Source organism: Prinia subflava, chromosome 3 (genome assembly GCF_021018805.1).
Source record: "Prinia subflava isolate CZ2003 ecotype Zambia chromosome 3, Cam_Psub_1.2, whole genome shotgun sequence".
Lineage (NCBI taxonomy): Eukaryota > Metazoa > Chordata > Aves > Passeriformes > Cisticolidae > Prinia > Prinia subflava.
Window position 1 is genome coordinate 42,181,781 of NC_086249.1, and position 23,495 is coordinate 42,205,275.

General features: G+C 38.9%; 1 protein-coding gene across 1 annotated transcript; it reads left to right on the forward strand.

Annotated features, from left to right (window-relative positions):
* The first annotated feature begins 14,893 nt into the window (after positions 1-14,893).
* Positions 14,894-22,236, forward strand: UFM1 (ubiquitin fold modifier 1). The gene is made up of 6 exons (XM_063391979.1): positions 14,894-15,171; positions 15,266-15,322; positions 16,033-16,090; positions 16,747-16,786; positions 17,168-17,200; positions 20,809-22,236. Coding segments are annotated over exons 1-6 (258 nt in total). The 5' UTR covers positions 14,894-15,169; the 3' UTR covers positions 20,877-22,236.
* The last annotated feature ends 1,259 nt before the right edge of the window (positions 22,237-23,495 follow it).

A 23,495-nucleotide genomic window follows, 5' to 3' on the forward strand; every position in this document is an offset into this window, starting at 1 on the left:
GCAAAAGATCTGAAGGCAAGCATATCAAATAGTGCAGGTGAATCTCACTTGAGGTCTCTTTAATGGGAGTCAAGGCAGCCAGAGTGGGATTCATTTAGAGGTTATGACCACCAAAGTCTAGGTGCTTAAGATGCTTTACCCTGCACAGATGCAGATGGTATCCCTGAGATTAAAGAGTGATTCAGGTGTCCAACCACTGGATATAGATGTGCAATGGTGGAAGTTTTGGACCATTTTACCTGCCACAGGTATCCTGGGTTTCATACTGAGAAGCAAGAAGGGAGAAAATCTCTCTGAAGTGTACCATCTTTTCCAGCCCCTTGTAGTGGGCTTACATTAACAGAGTGTTTCAAATGGCATGGGCAAAATTACTTTGAGGTAACTGAATCCTGTCCTACGCAAACACCACCCCCTGCAATGATCTAATTACATGAACAGATGAGAGCATAGCAAAATCAGATGTTTCAGTGGTTTCCACATCCTATTTTTTACAGTGGGAAAGAAATTGACTGCTAGACCATTCTGAGGAATTCTTTGAGACTCTGGAAAAGGTCTGGAGGCACTTCCATAAGACACACAAATTTCTTGCTAAGAAATTTGCCTTTCCAAGCAGGATCTTCAGCATGGATTTCAGACTGACTGATTGGACATACTCAAGATCCACAAGGAGGAAGTCCATGTGATAGTCATGGCATCAAGATGGCACATGCCACACCAGCCCATGACAAAAGGCTCTCTGTCTCACTCTCATTGCATAGTTACTTCATGCCAGCTAACAAAACAAGACCTATTGCTTCCTAAGGAAAAGCTGATAAGAAAGTCACACCATCACTATTAGCTTTTATATTGAGGTACACGGTGAAAAAAATTCTCTGAGTTGATGAGACAAGGCTTCATACGAGGTAAAATCAGCATTATTTGAACAAGCAGAGCAAATGTTAACACATTGGTTCTAAATATGTGCTGCAGAACTGAAGTTTAAAAAAACCACGTTCTAACTAAACTGTTGCCAACAGCAAAAATAACTGTCCTCAACTAAGCAATTTACAAGTATTAGAAGTAGGATATGTCCTTTTTCAGTTTTTATTAAACAGACTGGATTAAGAGCCCAGTTGCCCTAGCATAATCATTTCTGTCTTTTCAGCTGAATTTACCATTTCATGTGGCTCAAAACTAATCCTTTCCTTTTCTAAGGGTTTGTGGATGCATGTCTTACAGTTCAGTAAATCTGACTAGTGAAGTATATATATTTAGGGAACATTTTGGTTGTTTGTGTGTGCTTACTAGCTTGAGTATCAACCAAAGCTGTATGAACAGTGTCACATGAATGGATCAAAATTAACCCATTATAAAGTTCTGCTGTCAATCAAAAAATTGAAACAAATTTTTCATTAAGGTCACACCTCATTTTTTTAACACAATTAGACAAGAGTTTACAAGAAAAAAACAACAGTTAATGCTCCTGTTTTTCAGTTCCAAGTATTTTTTTTCTTTCTAAAACTTTAGAAAATGATTCAAAGAAATTTCTATACTTGATTCAAAGGCAGCTTAGGTTCCAAAATTTACAGACATAAACATGTGTGAGTGAAATTTTTGATCCATTGAAGTACACTGTAAAAGTCCCTTGGACTTCAAAAAGTTCAGGAATATAAGCTGTGTTCTCTTCTAAAATTTTCCTGATTATCTATATTTTTCTATCACTGGCTTGGAATTTCTCTACCTTAACTTGTACATTTCTCTCTTTCTTGACATACATGTTTACAGGGTGGAAGAGAAAAGCAGACCTACATATGCTAAAGCACAGCATCAAAGATGAAGGGTCTTTTTCAGCAAACAAGACAGTGCTAAGGGAACTGTAGTGTCTCTGCAAAGCTACACTGCAGGGCCTTAGAAAGGTTGTGACAAGCATGGGAGGCTCCTGGTGACTAGTAAAATATAAACATCAGACACAGGAAGAGTAAGAACTGAACTACAAAACAGGTGCTGTAATGTCAGTGAGGAGGTGATAGAGCAAATCCTCCAGGATTCTTTATCTTAGCATATAATGGGCACAAGGTGACTGGGTACCAATTTAATCAGTACCGCTTTAAAAAGGACAAGCTCTGTTTGAGCAATTTAACATCTTTCTATGGTGAGATGATCAGCTATGCAGCTGATGGGAGAGCACTGGATGCCATTTACCCTGTCTTTGCTACAGTTTTCAAGGAAACTCAGAAAGTTCAACAAGGGCAAATACAAGTCCTGTGTCTGGGATGGAATATCATCAGGCAGCAAAACTGGTTGGGGAAGACCATTTGTGCACAAAAGTGAGCACTGAAGGTCAAGTGCAATACTGGATTGCAACAGAAAGTGAGGTCAGCAAAATAAGGGAAGTGTTCTTATGTACATAGCACCTGAGACTCCATCCAGAGTATTCTGTGCAGTTTTGGGATCCCTAATACATGGAAGATTCTGATAAATTGGACAATTCAACTTTAAGTACACAACATACAAGAAAGGTTGGGCAATGTGAACTTATTCCGGGGTACGTAGAGAAAAGCAAGAGAGTGGATTTACTGCTGTCTTCAGCCAGCAAAATATTCTGAGTATTTTGTTCCTGTAAATGTAACACGATTAAATGTTTAATCCACTTTTCTTCATATTGTTCCAGAGCATAATCACTGCTATTGCTAATTCCTGCACCAGTACAGGCCTTGTCTGGCTGGCATGAAAGCAGTTTTGCAGAAAATTACTCAGCTGACCATCAGCCATCAATGTTCCCAGCAGTAAAGGACACCAACCACCTCCTGGGCAGTGTTTAGGGCATCACCAGCACATCAAAGGAGGTGATCCTCTTACTGAGAGGGAAGTCATAGGCATAGGTTGTCTAGAGAGGCTGTGCAGTCTTCATCCTTGGAGATATTCCAAATCTAACTGGAAAAGGACCTGAGTGACCAGCTTTAGATGATACTGCCTTGAGAAGGAGAGGTGAAGTAAACCATCTCCAGAGGCACCCTACAGCCTCAAATATTCTGAAACTGTGAAAAAAAAATGTAGGTAACAACATAAAAACCTTCAGCACTCCAGAAAATAGCAAGATTACCTCTTTCCTGTAACATTCATGTTCTGAAAACTGTACAAGCAGCTTGAACAGAATAATTGACTCAAGAAGTCAATAGGGTTTCTTAGAAAATCCGCTTCCACCATACTGATAAAGCCTTTGTTAAAACATGGCTTCACGGCTTTGAAACAGAGTTAATAAGAATCTCTTTGAAGTGAAAAAGACCAGTTCAGTCTGACAAAATATCAATAGCAAGCAGGACCAGTTCCCACACGGCACCAAGTCACTAAACAAACACAGTCATTCTACTTCAGAAGACCATTAGTTTCCACAATCACCTTACCGTCTAGGGAGCTTTACACGGAACAGATATGTTCTATCTCGTGCATTATTTCAGCATAGACTGTGCAAGAAAACAACAGGCAAAACTGAGGAAATGCTATCTTCTTCTTATCTATCTTGGGCGTTTTGGCTAATCTGAACCTGTAGAATAGCCCATGGACTTCACTTACTACCTACAAACACTGCTCAAAAAACCTAAACTTAACTAATACTTTTCTGACATTCTCCCTTTCAAAATAAACACTTCCAATTAGAAGTCAAACTAAACTAACCTGAAAAATTTCCAAGTCCCCTAAAATATCTAAATAATTTCCTATAAAAATGACAGCTTGGAGGAACTTTTGAGGATACAGGATTTCCTTGAACTAAGAAATTTTTTTCCTTTACAGAAGTTTTTCCACAGTAACTTTATTGAAGGCGATCAGTTTATCTGTGATATAAGTAGGAAGAATGTGGATTAAAAACTATGTACAAATTTATTAAAAGCAGTAAGTCTAACAAATGAGTTTTAATTATTTCTGAGAATATTTGTCTTTAGTTCTCAATTGGCTTACTAAGATTTTGAAACCTACTAAATTGTGAATGCTCAATTCTGTAGTAATATGATTCCTGCTACAACTTTTGTATTAAGACCAACTATTATGTCATAATGAATATCATACTACCATTTTAGTTTCTGAACTTCCTGCAAAAACAATGCCTCATTGTGAATAACCCAAGGAAATTGTTTATATGACATATTTTACATTTTATGATAGATGTTAATATGATATGCTTTATAAATAATGTATGGCTTTTCCATGTGATTTTTAAAAATTTTTAGAATAGATCTTCTGTGTTTGGAAATCTGCTGTTTTTACAGTAGGTATAATGTGATGTATAGCCAAGCAAATACACTAATCCTTTTTTTGGGCAACATTTACATTTGCTTCTCCATACAGGTGATTCACTTGGAATACATAGTCTGAATCTGCATCACTGATTACTCTGTAGAGGAAAACAAATGAGATCCAGGAGTTTATTATGCCCATTGGACAGCATATTTTAATGTAACAGATAATACTAAGAATTTAAGGCTAGATAGTCTTGCAGCAGCCATCTCTTGGCTTACATATCAAGGAAAAACAGATGGAAGTTGAGAAATGGTGAAGAACTGGTAATTTTTGCAATACAAACATGATTGAGTACAGGGCGTACAGCATGGGGAACACAGAGAGATAAGTGGAAAAATATGCTTGGATTGAAAATAAAGTAGGGATCAGCAAAAGAAAGCAGAAAACAAAGAGAAAATACAAGTAATGCTGGAGTTATTCAGGATAAAAAATTAATTTGATATAGAAGAAGAAGAAATATACACAATAGCATATTGGCAGAAGTCTTTTGCTAAACTACAACAAAAACAAGTGTCCAAACAGAGACAGTACAAATGTAATCAAAAATGAAACTATGGGGAAAAAAAGTGAAATTCAGAGAATTTTTTTCCTTTATCAGTTATGGGTAGATTTTGTAAGGTAACATTGTGTTTGATGTTATCTCATATTTGCTTAGTTCTTTTACCACTTTATGTAGTTTCAGTGATCTTACAACTTCATTAACAATCCTTGTGGTTTTACCATTTTGGTTCCACTCTTCTGAGCACTAGAAAGGTGATACCCCCAAATTTTGTCCATTCTTTTCCAATCTAACTTGTATTTTTTTCTTCTTCCAACACTTTCCTGTACAGCTCATTTCCTTTGAATTGTTGTATTGAACCAGAGGAAATGGGCACAAACTGAAACACAGGAGCTTCTTTCTGAACAGCAGAAAACACTTTTTCACTGTGAAGGTGTCTGAACACTGGCACAGGTTGTCCACACAGATAAGGAATCTTCATCCTTGAAGACACTCAGAAGACAAGCATACATGGTCCTCTGCTACTTGCTCTAGGGGGCTCTGCTTGAGCAGTAATTGGACCAAATGACCTCTAGAAGTCCCCTCCCACCTCAGTCATTCTGAGATTTTGTGATATCTTCATTCCAATGAGTTTATTCAATCTTCCTTTGGAATTTTTTTCCATTTAATTTATTTTATTAGGTTCTATACCACCATTTACTACCCTATATTCTACTCTGCCCTTCTAACAACCATAACCCTGATTTTTGGGAGTGTTCCCAAAGCAGTTGCTGAAGGAAATAGGTACAATGAAGCTTTTGGAAAAGGAGAATTATCTGCTACAGTTAGAAATGTAATAATCTAAACTGACTCCATATGGTGGGACAACTGATCCCAGTACCATCAGTGTCTTCAGGATAGAGGCCATGAAGGTAAGACATGCAAGTGAACATTTAAATCAAGCTTAAAACATTGTTTTTTCTCTTTTCATAGGAGGCAGATTTAAAGAGTTTAATTCTGCAGATGAAAGATGCCCTCTTCTGTGAAGGCATCACATCAGCCCCAACTGAAGTTGCCCCTGAAATGTGAAATGTGATTATTATTTTGCTCTTGCATGAGAATGATAACCATTACTGTACTTATCCACTGAAATCCTATTTGCACTTTCTTCCTCTTCCAGATTGTCATGTGATTTTACTTTCATGCCACAGAATTATTGTTAACTGGTATTTTGATGGGTTTTTAAAAGATTGGTATTATCTTTTATGCTTTGTCTTCCCATATTCTAACGAGAAAACAATACAAAATTAAGCTGAATTCAGCTGGGTACCTGAAGTTATATAAGAGGAACAATGTAACAGGGGCCTGAATAATGAAGCTCCAGAACAACTCAGGGGCATGAACAAGTTGTGGGATTCATGTCACCAAACCCTGTCTGCGCAAAGTAAATGTCAATATGAGAGCTAGCCAGTTCCCTATTGTCAGTTTGGGAATAAATTTGCACTCTCCAGAAATAGCTTATCTTTTCAGATGTCTACTTCAAAATAACACAAATTGTGCACTTGAAGTACCTTCTTTTCACTTTGAATATAAAGGGAACACAAGGGAGCTAGCTTAGGTAAAGATATTTACAAAGTTGGCACCAAGACTTAGTCAGCTGAACCCTACAAATTCTGTTGTAGTGTTGGATTTGCAGTTAAAATTTATTGCAGTCGGAGGTTAAAGGGGTTAATATATTTTTCTAAGCCTTGCTAAACAGTAGCATTTAGGAGATAGCATAAAGATATTTTAGCAGATATTATGCTGCATAAAAACCCCTGCAATGGAAAGCACAAAGTTACTGAAATGAATTACACATTCTTTAGACTCACTGGGCACAAGAAGTTCTGACTCTGGTCTTCATTTGCTAGTTAAGGGTCATTTTCTGTTCCCTGCATGGTTCTTGTATTTCTAAACAGTGTTACGCTTCAGACCTTAAAAATCCCTTATGCCAGTATAATTTTGCATTACTAGAATTGATTTTGTTTTGTGCATAATGGTCTGGAAAAAAAGAAGTTTCTTACCACATCTAACGCAAAAGCATCTTAAATGTTCAGAAGAATCTTCAGCACTGTGCTATAGCAAGCACTGCACAGGGAGGAAAATTTCCCAGGTCAGAACATTCCAGCTAAACCTCCGATCAATTAAGAAGCCCACAGGAAGGCGACGTGCAGAGAAATTCTTGGCTTTGTACCCAAAGAAATTAGAATGCAAATCCTGATAAACAGAGTCACAATTTGAAGGCTGGTGTCCTGAACCACAGCAGGTTAGAAAGGACTGTTCTAGATGAAGAAAATTAAAGGTCATGTTTATCTTTTTGCAAAAAAAAAAAAAAAAGGTTTGGCAATTTAAAAGTCCATCCTTTGCAAATACAACATAGGTTTTCACTTCTCTTTAATTTTCACAGAGATGCACCACCTTCTGTAAATCTCTCTTCTAATCCCTTCAAACACTAAACTAGTGATCTGTGTAACCTCAGCTGCATGACAGAGAAAACAGCGCAATAATACTTGCAGATTATATAAACTCTTTTCTGGCTTTGCCATCAAAGAGAACAAAATGGAGAGGAAAAATGCAAGAGGTATCTTCATAACAAATGCCTGAATAAGGAGAATATATACTAGGTCACCTTGTTTAAAGAACTATGAGTGATATCACAATTGAAATCTTACCCTAGGCCTCTTGGAATACAACTTCCTGGACCTGAAATTAATTTCTTCTTTAGTCTCCTTCTAGTCACCAGTCTTTACATTTACAAAAAAGGAAACAGAATTTGCCCTTCACTTCAGCAAGTATCTGTGTAGTCCTTTTTAGCTAAATGTTAGCTGTGAAGTCACTAGAATAACTTGATTTATTTAAAGTTTATTAATAAGTATTCCTCGTTAAAAAAATGTAATAGCCTAGGCACTTCATGAATAGTTAAATTGCAGTAGGAGCTGAATCAGGACTCTTGCTGTACATAAGGGATGAAATTTTGGATGAAAAATTCTCACTGAACTTTTCACGATGCTAGTAACAATTTAAATCTGCATGTAAAGCCCAATCTGCCTACAGCACAATAAGAAAACTACACTTGTAGTGTTGCAAAAGCACCTTGGTTGGATTTGTATTTATTCTCTACAGGAAAAAAAGAAATACCACAACAAATGTATTCTTAACCTGAATTTCTGCTTCAGCACAATCTCACATTTCACTGTCGGAGTCTGCAACATGTTTGTGTGTACTGTCCAATTCTCTGAATCGTCTTGTAAATAAGGTGATTTTATCTCCAGTAGCAAGCCAACCCACTGTAACATATAATAGTAGTAAAACCAAATGACAGAACGGCACAGCCTGATGATGGGCACAAGAAAATCAACACACAGAGCAGTTTACTGGAGAACAGAATCTGGATAATTATACGAAATAAATACTGAGCCATTTCAGACCAGCATGCTCTGATCACAGAATTTGTTGCAGCAGACAGGTAATAAAGGTTCATGTATTTTCTGTGACTGGTGACTAGCTGAGAAAATATAGACTCCTCACAATTCTCCAAAGCACAGTGAATAAAATATTCTATCAAGCCCAAAGATAACCATCCTCATTGCATAATCAAGGAAAAAAAAATGATAAAGTTAACAATTGCAGTGAAAAGGTAAAGTATCTAGATCTGGATATGCTTTCTTTATATCTATATCTTCCATAAAAATGTCTTTCTCTCCTCACCAGAAGAACGGGTTACTTCTCCCCTGATTTGAATAACCACAGTTTATTGAATGGTCTCAAAAGGAAAGATGAAATTTTATTTCTTAGTGCTCAACTGAAACATGGATATGAGTCTTATGGAAAATACTTTAAAACCATTTCCTTCACATATGCAAAGTATCACAAAAGCACTGTCATCACTAAAAACATCCGTAATTGTCATCATGACAAAAGAGAGATAAATCAAAATGCTTTTAAGATAACTGTGATACCCAAAATATAATTCATCTGGAAAATTATTCAGAATGAAAATAATTTCATACAAATTCTTGGTAATAGGATACATTATATATAAACATATATATATATGTAATAGTGTCATGCTCTTACTACATTAATCAAATTTTAGGACAAAAAATTAGAGACAGAAGAAAGAGAGTACACAATTTTGGTTCTTCCTGACACTTTTACCCTGATAAATGCTTATTATCATAGAATCATGGAATTGTTTAGGTTGAAAATGACTTTTAAGATCACCCAGTCCAACAATTAACATAACCCTGGCAAGTCCATCACTAAACCATGTCCCTCATTGCCACATCTGCATGTTTTTTAAAAACCTCGAGGGATGGCGACTCAACCACTTCCCTGAGCAGCCTATTCCAATGTTTGACAACCCCTTTGGCAAGGAAATTTTTTCAAATGTTCAATTTAAACCTCCCCTGGCACCACCTGGGGCTATTTCCCATCATCCTATTGCTTGATTCTTGAATTATCATTTTAATTAACATAAAGATTTCTTAGTTATTACTTTTTCAAAGTAATTGGAAAAAAAAATCCAGTGCTGGTACTTCAGAAGATTAATCCTTGTTTTGATACGTGGTTATCTGTACTATTGAACCACAAACATGCATAAAATTTCTGCAGGCTAGAGACCTTGCATTATGATTTCTATATGACTAATACAACATTTGTATGTGATCATCTCATTTAGATGAATTATTTTAGTAAAATGTTTGTGACACAAGAGAACTGTAACAGGTTTTAATTATTGTTTTGTTAGAGGAAGATTATGAAGATGTGTCAAATTGTCTGATGATTAACTGAGCATGGCATTTCTAAAGTGTTATAATCTTCCTCTATCTTTGGCTTAGCAATGCTTTTTAAAACCCCTATGTATGCCTTACAGAGAGATGCAGTGACACAACCAGGAACAAGTGTCTCATATGGGCTGCAGGCTCATGAAAGTAGAAACTCCCTGTTTAAAGGAGGTTAAGGTTAATCATTGGGGAGTAACAAACTGCAACAAAAACAGTTTAAGAGATGGTGCAGTGGGACTGCTTCCCTTCTGGAGGGTTGAACTTCCTACAGAAGGATCCTACCAGACTCTGCTTGAGAAATGCAACTGTTTCCTGCTGATAGGAGGATTCTCCAGCTAAGTACCTCCCTGCACTGGGATGGGTGACAGAGTTACCACTGAGCTTGGAAAAATCACGGGAGTGCCAAGAGATGCCAACATGCTGAGCCAAAGGAGAGTTAAGGGAATGTACCAGCCACAGGAGGACTCCAGCACCCTGACTATAGGAAATGGTAAGAGGAAATCTTATTTCCAAGATCTTTAAGACCATCAAGTCCAAACATGTTAACACTTGACTCAGTGATCTTAAAGGTCTTTTCCACCCTAAAGAATTCGATGATTCTGTGATTCCCTACTGACCAAAGGGGAAAATCTCCTTCCCTTCTCTCCTGTGTCAGCTCAGACCTTTTCCTGAGCTCTGAGCCAGCGGGATAACATCCACATCAGCTGATTTGAATTGACTCACCGCTGTGTCCCCCAAGTACGAAGACAGATGAAGAAGTAGCCAGGGGGCCAGAAGCAGATGGCAAGACAAAAGTGGCGGTAAAATACAGGGCCACTCCTTTATCAAGGGAGTTAGCATTACTCAATCCTTCATGTGAAATCACACCCTTACTAAGAGTTGAAGGGATCAGACTGTTCCATGTGCTTGGTATAGAAGTGGTTGGTTGGAGGAATGCTGTGTTTCTTCTGCCTCTTCCTCCTGTAACACATTGCTTGGCAATGCTCATTATTTAATTCATTGCAAGCACGGAAGGAAAGTATGCTGGTGCCAAGACCTAATTTTCTGGTACCTGTTAAAGGCTTAATTCAGTACTTTTTCACCAAAGATTCCTGGAAGTCAAACATTCATTATTCCGTCCAAAACTGACAAGCTAAAATCACATTTTGCAAGTGGAAGATGTTTTACTGCATTTCTTAAAATTTCTGATTTGATACTTCCATAGAGTTCTTAGCATAGATGCTTATGTAATAAGCTCTTCCTCCACACGGGTACAAAAATTGGCATTCTTCAAATGGCACATGCACCCATGAACACAAAAAAGCAACAAAGGTTAGAAAAATGTAAGTCACAGTGTGTGCTTCAAAAGCAAAGGAGAAATCTTCCAAAAATACAAACACTTAAGCTTAATTTTATGGCCAGGCTCCAAACTGGTCATGTTGACTTGTTGAAGGAGCAGGAATTGTGATTCTTAGTTCTGTATCATGGGGCAGCTCTACTTGAACGCTCAGCAACATAGTGTAGTTAATGGAGACTACAGTAAGGGAGGATAGGAAACAAAGCAGGAAAGAATAAAAGGAGGCTAAGTAGCATTACTTTAAGCACACTTCTCCAGTACTTTCTACTCTGTGTTGTGGTTATTTTCCGTATATTTTCCTTCTCAACTCAATTGCACTAGGCCTAGCCAGGTGGAATTAGGGGCACATGGGATGGCCAGCTTCTATTTACTCTAATTATTTTCTCTCTTGCAATGCTATTAACAACTAGAAGGTCTTGCCCAATGAGTTGTCAGAGGTATTCTAGTCATCTCAGTAAAATCCACAGCATCCAAGGGGCTATATTGTTATTTTCTGGTTTGCATTTTTTTTTTTCATTTTCCTGATCTCAAAGCTTTCCACTGAACAACTGCATTTACCAGAGATCGCATATTGCCAGAGATCGCAACTGTTTTAACTAATTGCTGAAATTGTCATTCCTTTTGTCATTTACACAGCTAGGAAAGTCAAAGTTAGGTCTCATTGCTATAACACAACATATTTGAGTCTGAGTAATTAAGAGCTGTAGCAAAAACAAATTTTATAAGGAATTTTTTTTTTCTCTGGCTTCAGTCACAGGGGAAGGAGGGGAGACTTTTTGTGGAAATGAACCAGCTTTTCTAGAATTGAAGAGAATGTTATTGTATATAAACGCATTACTGAAACACAGTCCTCTAAACCACCCCGGCAGGACAAGTGCCATTAAGTTTCCCAACTAAAAGAGAAAAATCACATGCATTCTCCTTCCTCTATGCATCGTAAATTCTGATAAAGAAAAAAAGTCAAACCTGCCAGCTTTTTGAACAGGTTGAGACAACATAGGAAAATTCTGATATGGCGGCACTGAAAGAGGTTTTCCTTTTGTGAAATCACTGGGATTCCTGAATCGACATCAGAAGATCCTGACGCTGTGTGTTGGGTTTGCATGGCAAGGTTTTGGTAGTGGCAGGGGCTACAGGGATGTCTGTGAGATGCTGCCAGAAGCTTCCCCATGACAGAGCCAATGCCAGATGGCTCCAAAATGAACCTGCTGCTGGCCAAAGCTGAGCCTATCAGCAACGGCGGTACCTCTCCAGGACAACAGACTTAAGAAGGAGAAAAATACCCCAAAACCTCCTGAACAACAGAGACAGGACTGAGAATATGCAAAAGAAACCACTCGGCAAGCACCAAGGTCAGTGGAGGAGTGGGAGAGGTGCTCCAGGTGCCACAGTAGGTTTGCTGGCAGGACCTGTGATCCCTGGAGGGACCCACACTGGAGTAATTTATGAAAGAGACCACACGGGGGAAGAGGTACAGAACTCTGAAGCGAAGAATTCAGAAGGGAGGTGGTGGGAGTGGGGGCAATGTTTTTAAGGTTTCGTTTTACTTCTCATTACCATACTCTAGTTTGATAAATAATTTCCCCAGGTCGAGTCTGTTTTGCCCAGTAATTGGTGACTGAACTCTCCCTGCCCTTACCTCAACCAGTGAGCCTTTCATTGTTTTCACTCCCCTGCCCAGCTGAGGAGGGGAGTAACAGAGCAGCCTCCTGGGGCAGCGGGCATCCAGCCAGGGTCAGCCCACCACACCCTGGCACTACCATGAAATTCTTGATGCCTGCTCAGAATAAAGCTCCACAGCACCTCAAGCCGACCTAAGGTGCAGTACAGTATCACTGCTAACTAGCTGTGCTTTCTCATGTCCTTCTTTGTTGGTGGTTTGTGAAGATAACCACATTAAACCACCTAAGAGGAAATTTTGGGAGGTTTTGCCAAATCAGTTTCCTGAACAGATCCCTCTACCTGGTCACAAGTGTTGCTTCCTCTGCTCGACAAGGGATAAGACCACATGGCCAGAACACAGGACTAGCCAGGCCTGGATTTAGACTGTTCTCAGCAATATAGCACACATATGCTCAAACTGGATTTAAACAAGTAAATTTGGGTACTAAACACAGTCCAGTTCCAACAACATGATGATTTGGATCTGCTTATTTCCTCAGAGGTGAAGTACTTATACTAAGAGGCCAGAAATGAAGTGTTGAAAAGATCAGTCTTTTATTTCACATCTGCATTCATGACCTTGGAACAGCAAACAGCAATGCATTAATGAAAGCTGCAGTTAAGAGAGCTACATAAGCCAAGCCATACATAAAAAAACCCCAGCTGATTTTGAAAAGGGCAGTAATAAATACAGGATGACATTTAGCTACACTAAATGCAAGGTTAAATACTAAGAGGTGACTATTAATTAGTTCCAATTTCAGGTGTGATCTCTTAAAAGCAGGGGGATGAAAAAGCTGTGAGATCATTAATGGATTACAAAATGTGTACAACCCACAAATTCAATACATGAAAAAAACCACAGTAGTAAATGTAGGAGATACTGGGAAATTTAAATGCCATTGGACAAGCTGGAACTTCTTGGTTTTTTAAAGGTTTTTTTCAGTTTGGTCTATGTTCATATAAGAACAGCAGAAGGGTGAAAAGCTGAATTTCATGCCTGAGCGACAAGCCAGCCCTTAGGAAAAAAATTATTGACTCCAATGTATCAATTGCCTTTTGTACAGCATCTCATCTACCCTAACCCTAATGAGACCCCAGCAAAGGTGAACACAACAAAGTGCTTTGCCATGACCAGTTTGGCAAGCAGTGTGTGACACCAAACACTTCATCTGCAGTGGCTGTCCTTCCTGCAGACAGCAGAAACTGGGGAAAATATACAGGAAATCTGACAAAATATCTTCTGTAAGGACAATACTGACATATCAGAGTAGAAAACACAGTCATCATCTGTATTAGCAGATAAATGAGTACAAAAGACAAAAACTACTTTGCAGTTCCATTCCTCCTTATTAAAGAGAAATTGATTTGTCAAAAGTTGCAAACAAAACTGGAACCTGTTGGTTTTCTGCTATAAAAGTATCCATCACTATCCAAACAAAACTCCAGCTCCAGCTCCCTCATCACATGGAAGATGTGAACAGTTTTAAATATTAAGGGGACAGGAATCACTGTTTGCATCCACTTTTGCCCGCATGACTTCCAACAAGCAACTTCAACACGCAGATCATTTTGGTTTGAGAGCAAAACGGGATTACAAAATTATTAGGGTTGGAAAGGCCCTCTGGAGACGATCTATGCCAACTCTCTGCCAAGGCAGGGTCACCTAGAATAGATTACACAGGAATATGCCAAGGTGGATTTCAAATGTCTCCAGAATGGGAGACTCCACGATTTCCGTGGGCAGCCTATTCCAATGCCCTGCCACCCTCAGTGTACAGATGTTCCTCATGTCGAGATGGAATTTCTTGTGTTTAAATTCCTGCCCATTGCTCCTCACCCTGTCGCTGGGCACCACTGAGAAGTCTGGCATCATTCTCTTGGCACTCGTCGTTGGGTAATTTAGATGCATTAATGAGATTCCCCTCTCAGTCATTTCTCCAAACTGAACAGGCCCAGCTCTCCTCTCTGGTAAGATGCTCCAGACCCCTCACCATCTTTGTGGTCCTGCGCTGGACCCTCTCCAGGACCCCTTTGCCTCTTGCACCGAGAAGTCCAGAAATGGACACAGCACACCAGATGTGTCCTCCGGTTACCAAACCCCCCACTCGTACATACTCCCTGTGTGACCTCAGCCAGCCGGCCCGCCCTGCCCTGTCCTGCCGTGTCCTCCCCCGCCCGTCCCTCCCGCCCCGCCCTGTCCTGCCCTGCCCTGTCCTGTCCTGCCCTGCCCTGTCTCGTCCCGCCCGCCCCTCCCTCCAGCGCCTCCGGAAGCTCCAGCGCCTCCGGAAGCGCCGGCTCCCGGTGCCGGGGTCCTACCTCGGCCACGGAACAGCCAGCGCTTCTGCCTCATTAGAAATCCTCCCCGCCGTTCTCCGCTGAGCCTCGCCCACCCCTCAGAGACTCCTTTTCCCAGCTGCTGTGAGGCACTGAGGAAGAACACGGCCACTCCCCGCCTCTTAGCGGGTCGGCGGGGCATGTTATCTTCCCTTTGCGGTCAGGCGCGCCTGGGACAGCTGAGGGCCGGCGCAGGCCCCCGTGCTGCGGGCGCCGCTGACGTGTCGGTGGGAGCGGCGGCGGCCCGGCAGCACCATGTGAGTGAGTGTGGGAGGGAGGGAGGGAGTGCTCGGGGGTCCCGCAGCCCCCTGCGCTTCCTCGCCCAGCACTAACCCCCTGCTCTCTCCGCAGGTCCAAGGTCACCTTTAAAGTGACGCTCACCTCGGACCCCCGGTTGCCTTACAAAGTGTGAGTGCCGGCGCTGCGTGGGGCGGCGGGGAAGTGCGAACGGGGCACATCGCGAATGGCCCCTCATGTCCGTCCCGGCGGGGCGTTCCGCCAGCGGGAGCGGCGTCTCTCTCCCTCCGTGTGCAGTGACAGGCCATGCCGTGGTTAGCCCCGCTCCCGGGGCGTTCCCGCTTTGCCCCACTGCCGTGCGCGTCTTCCACAGTCACAGTTAAGGTTGGGAAAGATCCCTGGGATCACTGAGTCCAGGCTTTGCCCCATCACTGCCTTGTCAGCCAGACCATGGCACCACGGGCCGGGTCCGGGCCTTTCTTGAGCACCTCCAGGGACCTTGGGCAGCTCGTTCCAGTGTTTGACAACCCTTTCAGTGAAAGATTTCTCCTGGTGTTCCACCTGTATCATTCCTGTCACAGCTTGAGGCCGAGCTCTCTCCTCCTGGAGAGGACATTGATATGGAATCTAATCCTGCACCTCCTAAGATTTGCCACATCTGCTGAAGCTTAAAGGTGTTGCCATTCTCTGCTAAAAAATGCTTCTCTTGGAGCATCTCACACCCACCAGGGACCTATTCTCCCCTTGAGCAGTGCTTGCACAGCTTTGGCCAAAGTACTTGCATTGGTGAAAGTGAAGTTTCAATCAGTAGTTTACCAGCAGATAAAGTTGCTTTTTGGTTTGTTTTGGCAGCCACGTATTTATTTGTGTTGTGATTTCAGGTTGAGCGTGCCCGAGAGCACACCTTTCACAGCTGTCCTCAAGTTTGCTGCAGAAGAAGTAAGTAGAGTGATGATTGTCTTTAACATTTTGCATGTTCTTGAAAGCAAAAGCAATTGTAATGATAAAAATGCAGTGGTTAATTCAGCACAAGGAACTGCAGTTGGTTACAGATGGTCACAAGCTTTACTGGCCTCAGTGGGGGCCTGGCGGAACTTGCAGAGTCCTAAACTTAGTGATCCTTGCACAATTTATGCATCAGCAGATGGCATTGAGGTGCTTTCTGGTTTTTCTAATTAAAAACCAGAAATTTTTGTCACTGTGTGACAGTGAACAGAATTAAAAGGTACTGCTATTGGATACTTAATACTGAAATCTCTTTGGTGGAATATCAGGAAAATTCTTCAGAATTATCGAGGAAACTTTTAAACTTTTCACATTCACTTATAGTAATCTCTGACTTTAGGAGACACAGAGTTTTTGATTGTAGAAGGTATTGAGATCAAGCATATGGGATAGATGAAAAAAATTGACTTAAGGGAAGAAGATATAGATAGTGGGCTCTTTGGTTTCTGGGTCTTGATCTTTCACATGAAACTCTTTTCTCATTTTATTTGTACCTGAACCAGCTAAAATTGTAATTTTAATATTACCCACATACTTTCTGCTATAACTATGTCTCTTATGCTATTTTGTCCTACTCTTATTTCCTTTAGTTCAAAGTTCCTGCAGCAACAAGTGCCATTATAACAAATGGTAAGAATATAGTTCATGTATATTTTTAATAGTTTTTGTATTGCAGTTTTAGTGAAAGTTTATTGATAAAATCAATACCATCTCATGTTTCAAAATTCTACATACTGCAAATTAAATTTCTTAATATTGGAGCATTATATAAATTACTTATGCATCGGGTGAAGATACTAAACCACTAATTCAGTTTTGTCCAAATATATAGCCTGGTCTTCTCTATGCGAAATATTTCTTGTCAGTTCCCATGTTTTTGGCTATAGGAAGTAGCTGCGTGATGATTTGATGTAATGGTTGTATCTTGCTGGTATGTTTTTTGCCAGGTTAATAAAATAAATTGTAATATGCCTGTTTCATCTTTTTTCTGTTTTTTTTCATTCTGCCTAGATGGTATAGGAATAAACCCTGCACAGACAGCAGGTAAGTTAGTGTGTATGAATCCCAGTATTTAAAACTTGTTATTTTTCTTTCCATCTAATGTATAACACATGGAGTTTTATTACATTTTAGGTTTTGACTTCTTAAATGGGAGGAGCATTACCCAGTAGTTGAAAACTACAGTCATTGTAGTGTGTAAAAGGTTAAATCCAAAGAACTGTGTGGGGGGTTTTTTGTCCAGTGTTTATGTAGTTCTGTGAAAAAGTGGGGAGGTTCTGATCGTCAGAGCTTTGCATTTAATGTGCAGTCTAAAAGCAACACTGTATTACTTGCTACTGCAGTAATAACTAGCACCTATATTCCCCCTCACACTCCAATTCACTAGTACTTGCTGTTCTAGCACCACTTCTCATGAGATACATTAAAAAAAGTAAGAGTTTTAGAGCAGAAACTCCAGGGGCTTTGGAGAGTTTTCAGAAGAGATGAATTGGAACTAGGTGATCATAAAGGTCTCTTCCAAATCAAACAATTTTTTGATTCTTGCTTGTAGCTCTCTTGTTTTCACCACAGGGTTCTATGTCAGAAATGCCAGATTTCAAACGCTGAGGCTGGCTGTGAGAGAAGAGTTTAGCTCTGTCACAGGAAAGTGTGAGGCCCTTCCCCATCACCTCCTGAAATACATGGAAACAGAGTAGAGAGGTTGAATTGTACCAGTAATGGTCTGCTGTCTGGAGGCAGATTGTGTGGATTGTTCTTGAGAAGCTATACTTTTAAACTAATTGGGAAATAATTACAGTAGTCTAATCTTAAACCATTTGAGAAGAGAGTGGAACGCAGTATCTTGATAGAAAGTTATGAACATTTCTTACCTACCAAGTATTAGTAAAAATGGCTTTGCTGCTTAAGGAATCCAGTCATCCAGTGAAAACGGAATAATTTTACTCCTGCTTGCAAACATGATGAATGGTTGATGGAGACTTGCTGCTATTCTGGTTTTTGCATGAAATCCATGCATACATCGGTCTTATCTCATTTATGCCTTTTGACTGCCAGTCATTACTGGAGGTACCACAGGAAAAAAAGCCCCAATGTATTATCAGCACACTTAGCTGTGTAGACCAGAGAGTGTAAGGTAAATTCTTGCAGAGCACAGAACAGTAACTGATGGTGAGCAGAGCAGTTGCTTGACATTAATTTGGGGAAATTCTTGGATTTGTAAAAGAAACCGTGTAAGTGTAGAAACATATTTCTGAGGTCTGTGGTTGCATCAACATTTGAAAACGAAGACCAATAAGTGTTTGGCTTTCTGCTCCGCCAGAGACTTCTGTCCTGCCTTAGGACACCTGGGTTATGATTTCACAGGTGTACTGCCTCAGGCAGACTTCTCAGCTGATGCTGTCCTCATCATGATCCCAAGACCAAGTGTATTAAAAACAGATAATAAATCTAATAATTAATTTAATTACTAGATCATCACCCACATGTAAAGCCACATTTTCACATGACCACTGATGAATACTTAGGCAAAATGGTAAAATCACTTAAGGTCTGCTTAGGCTGTTTCTCTTCCTGAGCAGCATGCTTTCATTTTGTATTATGTAGCCTAAATTAGTTGTAGCTTAATCCTTTAAAGTAAATGTATTTAAAACTATTTGACTACTGAATGAAAGCATCCATACAGTTCATTGTACTTGCAGCTGTGCTTATTAAATTGACATCTCCAGTTGATTTACTTTACCTTTCCTAAAATCTTATAAATATTGAGGAATTATTCTGCAGTATGAGACAGCATCACATAATCAAGACACAGGTAAATTAAAAGCATCTAGATGCAAAATGTTCTCATCACTGCCTTATTCTGCGATGTAAAATTAGGTACGTGGATTATGGTTTTTTTAACATAGGTGTTCTGGCAATGCTGTGTGATGTTGCCCTTAACTGGGAACAAAATGAACCAGTCCACAACAAAACAAACCTCCAAAATCAACTTAAACAAAACAAGCAAAATACAACCTATACCAAACCTAGTGCTCAGACCAAAATCCCTCCTCAATTTGCAAGTAAACAAATATAATTTAGGTATAATCGTCTATTCAGCCTCATTAATTGGTATCTCAAAATCTACTTTTCCCTTCTCCTTTTTTTTTTTCATCTCTCAGAGTTCTTATAGATTTAACAGTTACTTTAGTCTTCAAAAACTTCCAAAATAAGATATACAGGAATAAAAATTTAGTAATCCATGGGGATTTCAGAGGTTTTGTACTGTTGCACGATTTCTCTTTTCTGAAAAAAAGCACTCAGGTATGACTTTCATTTTCCTTACATGATTTCGTGGAGCAGGGGAAATGAAAGCTGAAAGATCTAGGCTTAGCACTTAATCCCTGTATTGATTTCAATTTTAAATCCTTGATAGTTCAGGGAGGAGTATGCTATAACTTTAATAAAACCAGTGTGTTGTTAAGGATGAAAACAGACTGAGGTGAGGTGAGCTGCTGTCTCTGAGATGCAGCTGAGGCCTGTTTTAAAATGTTCAGAATTTTATGATGGCCATTACAATAGGATGTTTCCAGTCTAGAATATTGAGGTTAGTAGGCAATTCTCTGTTTTGCTGGTGAGGCAGGTTTGCATTCAGTGGGCTTTATAGATCTCTTTAGTCTGGTCTTGGCAGATAACATTCTTTTAAATTGATTTTCTAAGGGTCATTATGTTGAATATATACAAAGATTTTGATCCTGATCTACTTGCTGGAGAAGTGGAGTTCAAGAAAGGGTAGCTTTGTTCTAATATGCAGACAACTTAGATGGATGTCAAGTATCTTAATCTTATTTGTGAAAGCACTCTACAGCCCTGGAATGGGATGCTTAGGAGAGAAATAGAATTACTCTGTTTTAGAAGTCAATGCAAGGTTGAAAGGAATCAAATATAGTCTATTCTGTGCAGTAGTAGTAGGAAGTTAAAAAAGTAAATATTCCATATATTAATTAAATTAATACATCACTTAATGATGTGATTTCATTTTCAAATGTTACATTTAATAGGAAAAAATAGCAACCTGAATACATTAAAAAAATCAATGCATCTTAATATTTGAAACTTCCAGTTTTTATTATGTCTTCTTGAAAAGACTATGATGATTAAGATAATACAGTAATAAATAAGAAGTTGAAAGGGATTTTTATGCTAAAATGAGACTAACTTATGCTTGGACATATGGAGAACCTTCCTAAAAGAAAAGTACAGTTGAGGTTCTGAAGTTAGAAGTTGATAGTGAACCAAGGAGAGAACTAAAAATGAATGAATGCATGACTGACCTCAAGATAACATAATAATGGAAGATTAAAACCTCGTTTTCTGTTCTTGAAATTATTATGGCTTATAAGTGAAATGAAACATTCAAGTGTGGAACTGCAATGTTTGAAAGGTTACCCTTTGCAGGGTCTAGCATTTTTATTTAAAATAAAGGGCTCCTTGGAAAAAGTGGGGCAAGATAAAATTCTATGGAAACACGAAAACTTTATTTCTGGTATGTCAGAGGAATTACTATGAAGCTGTTAAACATTGGCTTAACACTGTTATCCTTTGAATGTATTTATTGAGGAAACATTGTGTTTTCTTGGTTAGTAATATTCCTGTTTTCTTTCTTTGTTTAGGAAATGTGTTTCTAAAGCATGGCTCAGATCTACGGCTCATTCCCAGAGATCGTGTTGGGAGCTCATAACATCTCCTGAAAGCTGGGGCATCGGGGACATTGCTGTGCAGCAGAGGTCTATTTATTTTGGAGCTCCAGAATGCAACTGATTAATTGGACATTTTTAAAGCAAGCAAAATTACTTCCCAGGATTTGATTTTTTTTTTTTGGAAACAGAGACAAAGGGTCATTTTCCTGTTAAAATACATTAACTCATGCACTAATTCTTCTCTGCCTAATAGAAGAACAGGCTGATTGCATGGTATGTTGCTGTGAGACAGACAGACCTCTCTATAGGTGGTGTTGACACCACAAGGGTAAACACAGCCACCATCAATAGATGCTTAAAATACTGGATATTATTGGACCTACTTCATTAAAGGGGAAACTGTGTAATGGTGTTGCTACAAAGAAATTATTCCTACTGTGTGCTGAAAGTTGGGGGTTTTCCTGTGCTTGTTTTTCCCCTAAAGTTATTTAGGGGAATGTTCATGTTTTGGGGAACATCTTTCACTTGGCTCAAGTATTGATTTCAAGTAGAAGGGAAATTTCAGGAGTTTATTACTCAAATAAGTAAACAGCTGCCAAATATTCCAAAGTAATTTTAAGATTTAATTGCTGCAAGTATTTGAGGTAAAGGAGAAAATAGAGATTTCTGTGTTTTAAGACTTCATTTTGACATACTGTGAAGTTAAATTAATCTCAGTTTCAGAGAATTTGAGACCTGGTCTCCTCACGTGAAGTGCCATCGGCTGGGAAGGATTGCAGTGTCATTTGGGAATGTGTAGACTGATCAAATATGTCATTCCTTTTTCAGTAAACAAATACTGGTTCTTTTTAGTAGTTGTGGTCTTGTTGCTGCCTGTTACATAGAAAACAGCATAGAATTCACTGAATAATTTTGTTCAGATTAGAAATTGCCAGGTGTACACTATCAGTTGTGTATTTTAAGTAGAGAAATTGCTGCTTTTCTTGAACTGGTTATCTATGCTGTGATTTCATGTATTTGGCAAAATCTTAACACATTGCATTTTTTTCTCTTCTACTGAGTTGAACAGAAAGAACAATGAGTATTGCAGTGCTTGGTTAAATGAGTATTGTCACAAATACAACTGTCCTGTGCAATCATTGTGCTTTAGAAAGATGTTTAGATAATGTGTCAGATAATGCAGAAGTACAAAATGCCCTTCTGAGTGGGTGTAAGCTGAGGAAATAAAGAAAAACTCTTCAGAAATCAATATTTGCCTATAAACAGCTTCACAAGTTAAGATAAATTGTAAAATTCTGTGTTTTTCTTAAATGAACAATTAAATGAAAAAGTGCAAATGTTGTTCCTCTTCTATTCTCAGAGTTTGACAATAATTAAAATCTGTTCCTGTTCATTATTCAATATGCTTTGGGATTCATTTTAAGCCAAAAGATTGTTATTATGCAGAATTCTACAGAACACTGCCCCAAAGGGCAGAGTGCATAGTTTTTGTTAATCTAATGCCACAATATAATTAGTATGAGTGAAATTATTTCCTTGTAATTTTTAGCTGCAAATCTCTTGACTAAATGCTTGAAAAAGCACCTGATATTGGAATATAACAAACAGGATTCTTTCTTTCTTTTTTTCTTGTCTAAAAGTGCAGTGTTTTTGAAAGGGAGTCATGGTTAACTGCATTTTGAAACTAGGATGCTCTGATGTTTATGTAATTGAGGGTTATGTAAAAATTATTTCATGTGGTGGCTAACATTTCTCACACTGTTACTCTAGGTTATAACACAGCATAAAGTATTTGTTTGACATACTGCATTGCAGGTAGTTTATGTAACACTCTAAGAATTTCTTCATTTGGAAAAATAATTGGTATTTTTAGTACTCTTTTCATTAAACCTTTGTCTCAAAATGGCCTCTAAAATCTGAACGTGGCTTTTCTGTTTGGTAAAGAGACAATTTCAGTGCTAAAATATATTTACCAGTCTTTGCAAGTTGACTCAACCTTTGCAGGTTCATTTTGTTAAGTCCTGTTTGACATAGTTGTGCAGGAAACTTTAGGTTTCTAGGGCTTGGGAGTTGTTAGAAGATTGTGGAAATGCTGTGTTCACAGATTTGTGCTGGTCTATCTATCCATACCTTATGGTGCACTTTGGAAATCAACTCTACCTGGCAGTTGTGTTGCTTTCAGCTCTGGTTATAACCTGAATGGTGTTAAAAAAAGATTTGTAGTGTTTGTGATTCACTTTGTCACACCTTTGCTGAAGTCAATTTGAAGTCTTTTTTTTCTGTATTCTGCATTTATAAAAGGATGGCTGATTTATTTTACAAAGATAGTCTGGAAAAAAAATCTGGTGGAAGCATAAATTATGAAAAGTCCCACCAAAACTTCAAATATCTCTAATTGTTTTTTTGGTTTATATGAGATCATAGAAGTTTTATTTTGATAAAATTTAAAGATATTGTGGATATTTTTCAGGGAGGAAAGCACAGTGATGTGATGAAGTACAGTAGAATGGCAGAAGCTAGAAAATGGCCCTGATTATAGGTTCTGTCAGCAGTATGGGGTTTTTTCCTGTGTTCTTTTCACAAAATCCAACTTTATCCTGTTTGAGATGAAAAGGCCATTTCCCTTTCTTGTTCTTACGAAGGAAGAATCATAAAAATTG

What these genes read in the sequence shown, in the direction of transcription:
- UFM1 (XM_063391979.1), top strand. An exon ending in TCAAGTTTGCTGCAGAAGAA is followed by an intron (nt 16,091 to 16,746) that starts GTAAGTAGAGTG and finishes TATTTCCTTTAG; the next exon opens with TTCAAAGTTCCTGCAGCAAC. An exon ending in AAACCCTGCACAGACAGCAG is followed by an intron (nt 17,201 to 20,808) that starts GTAAGTTAGTGT and finishes TTCTTTGTTTAG; the next exon opens with GAAATGTGTTTCTAAAGCAT.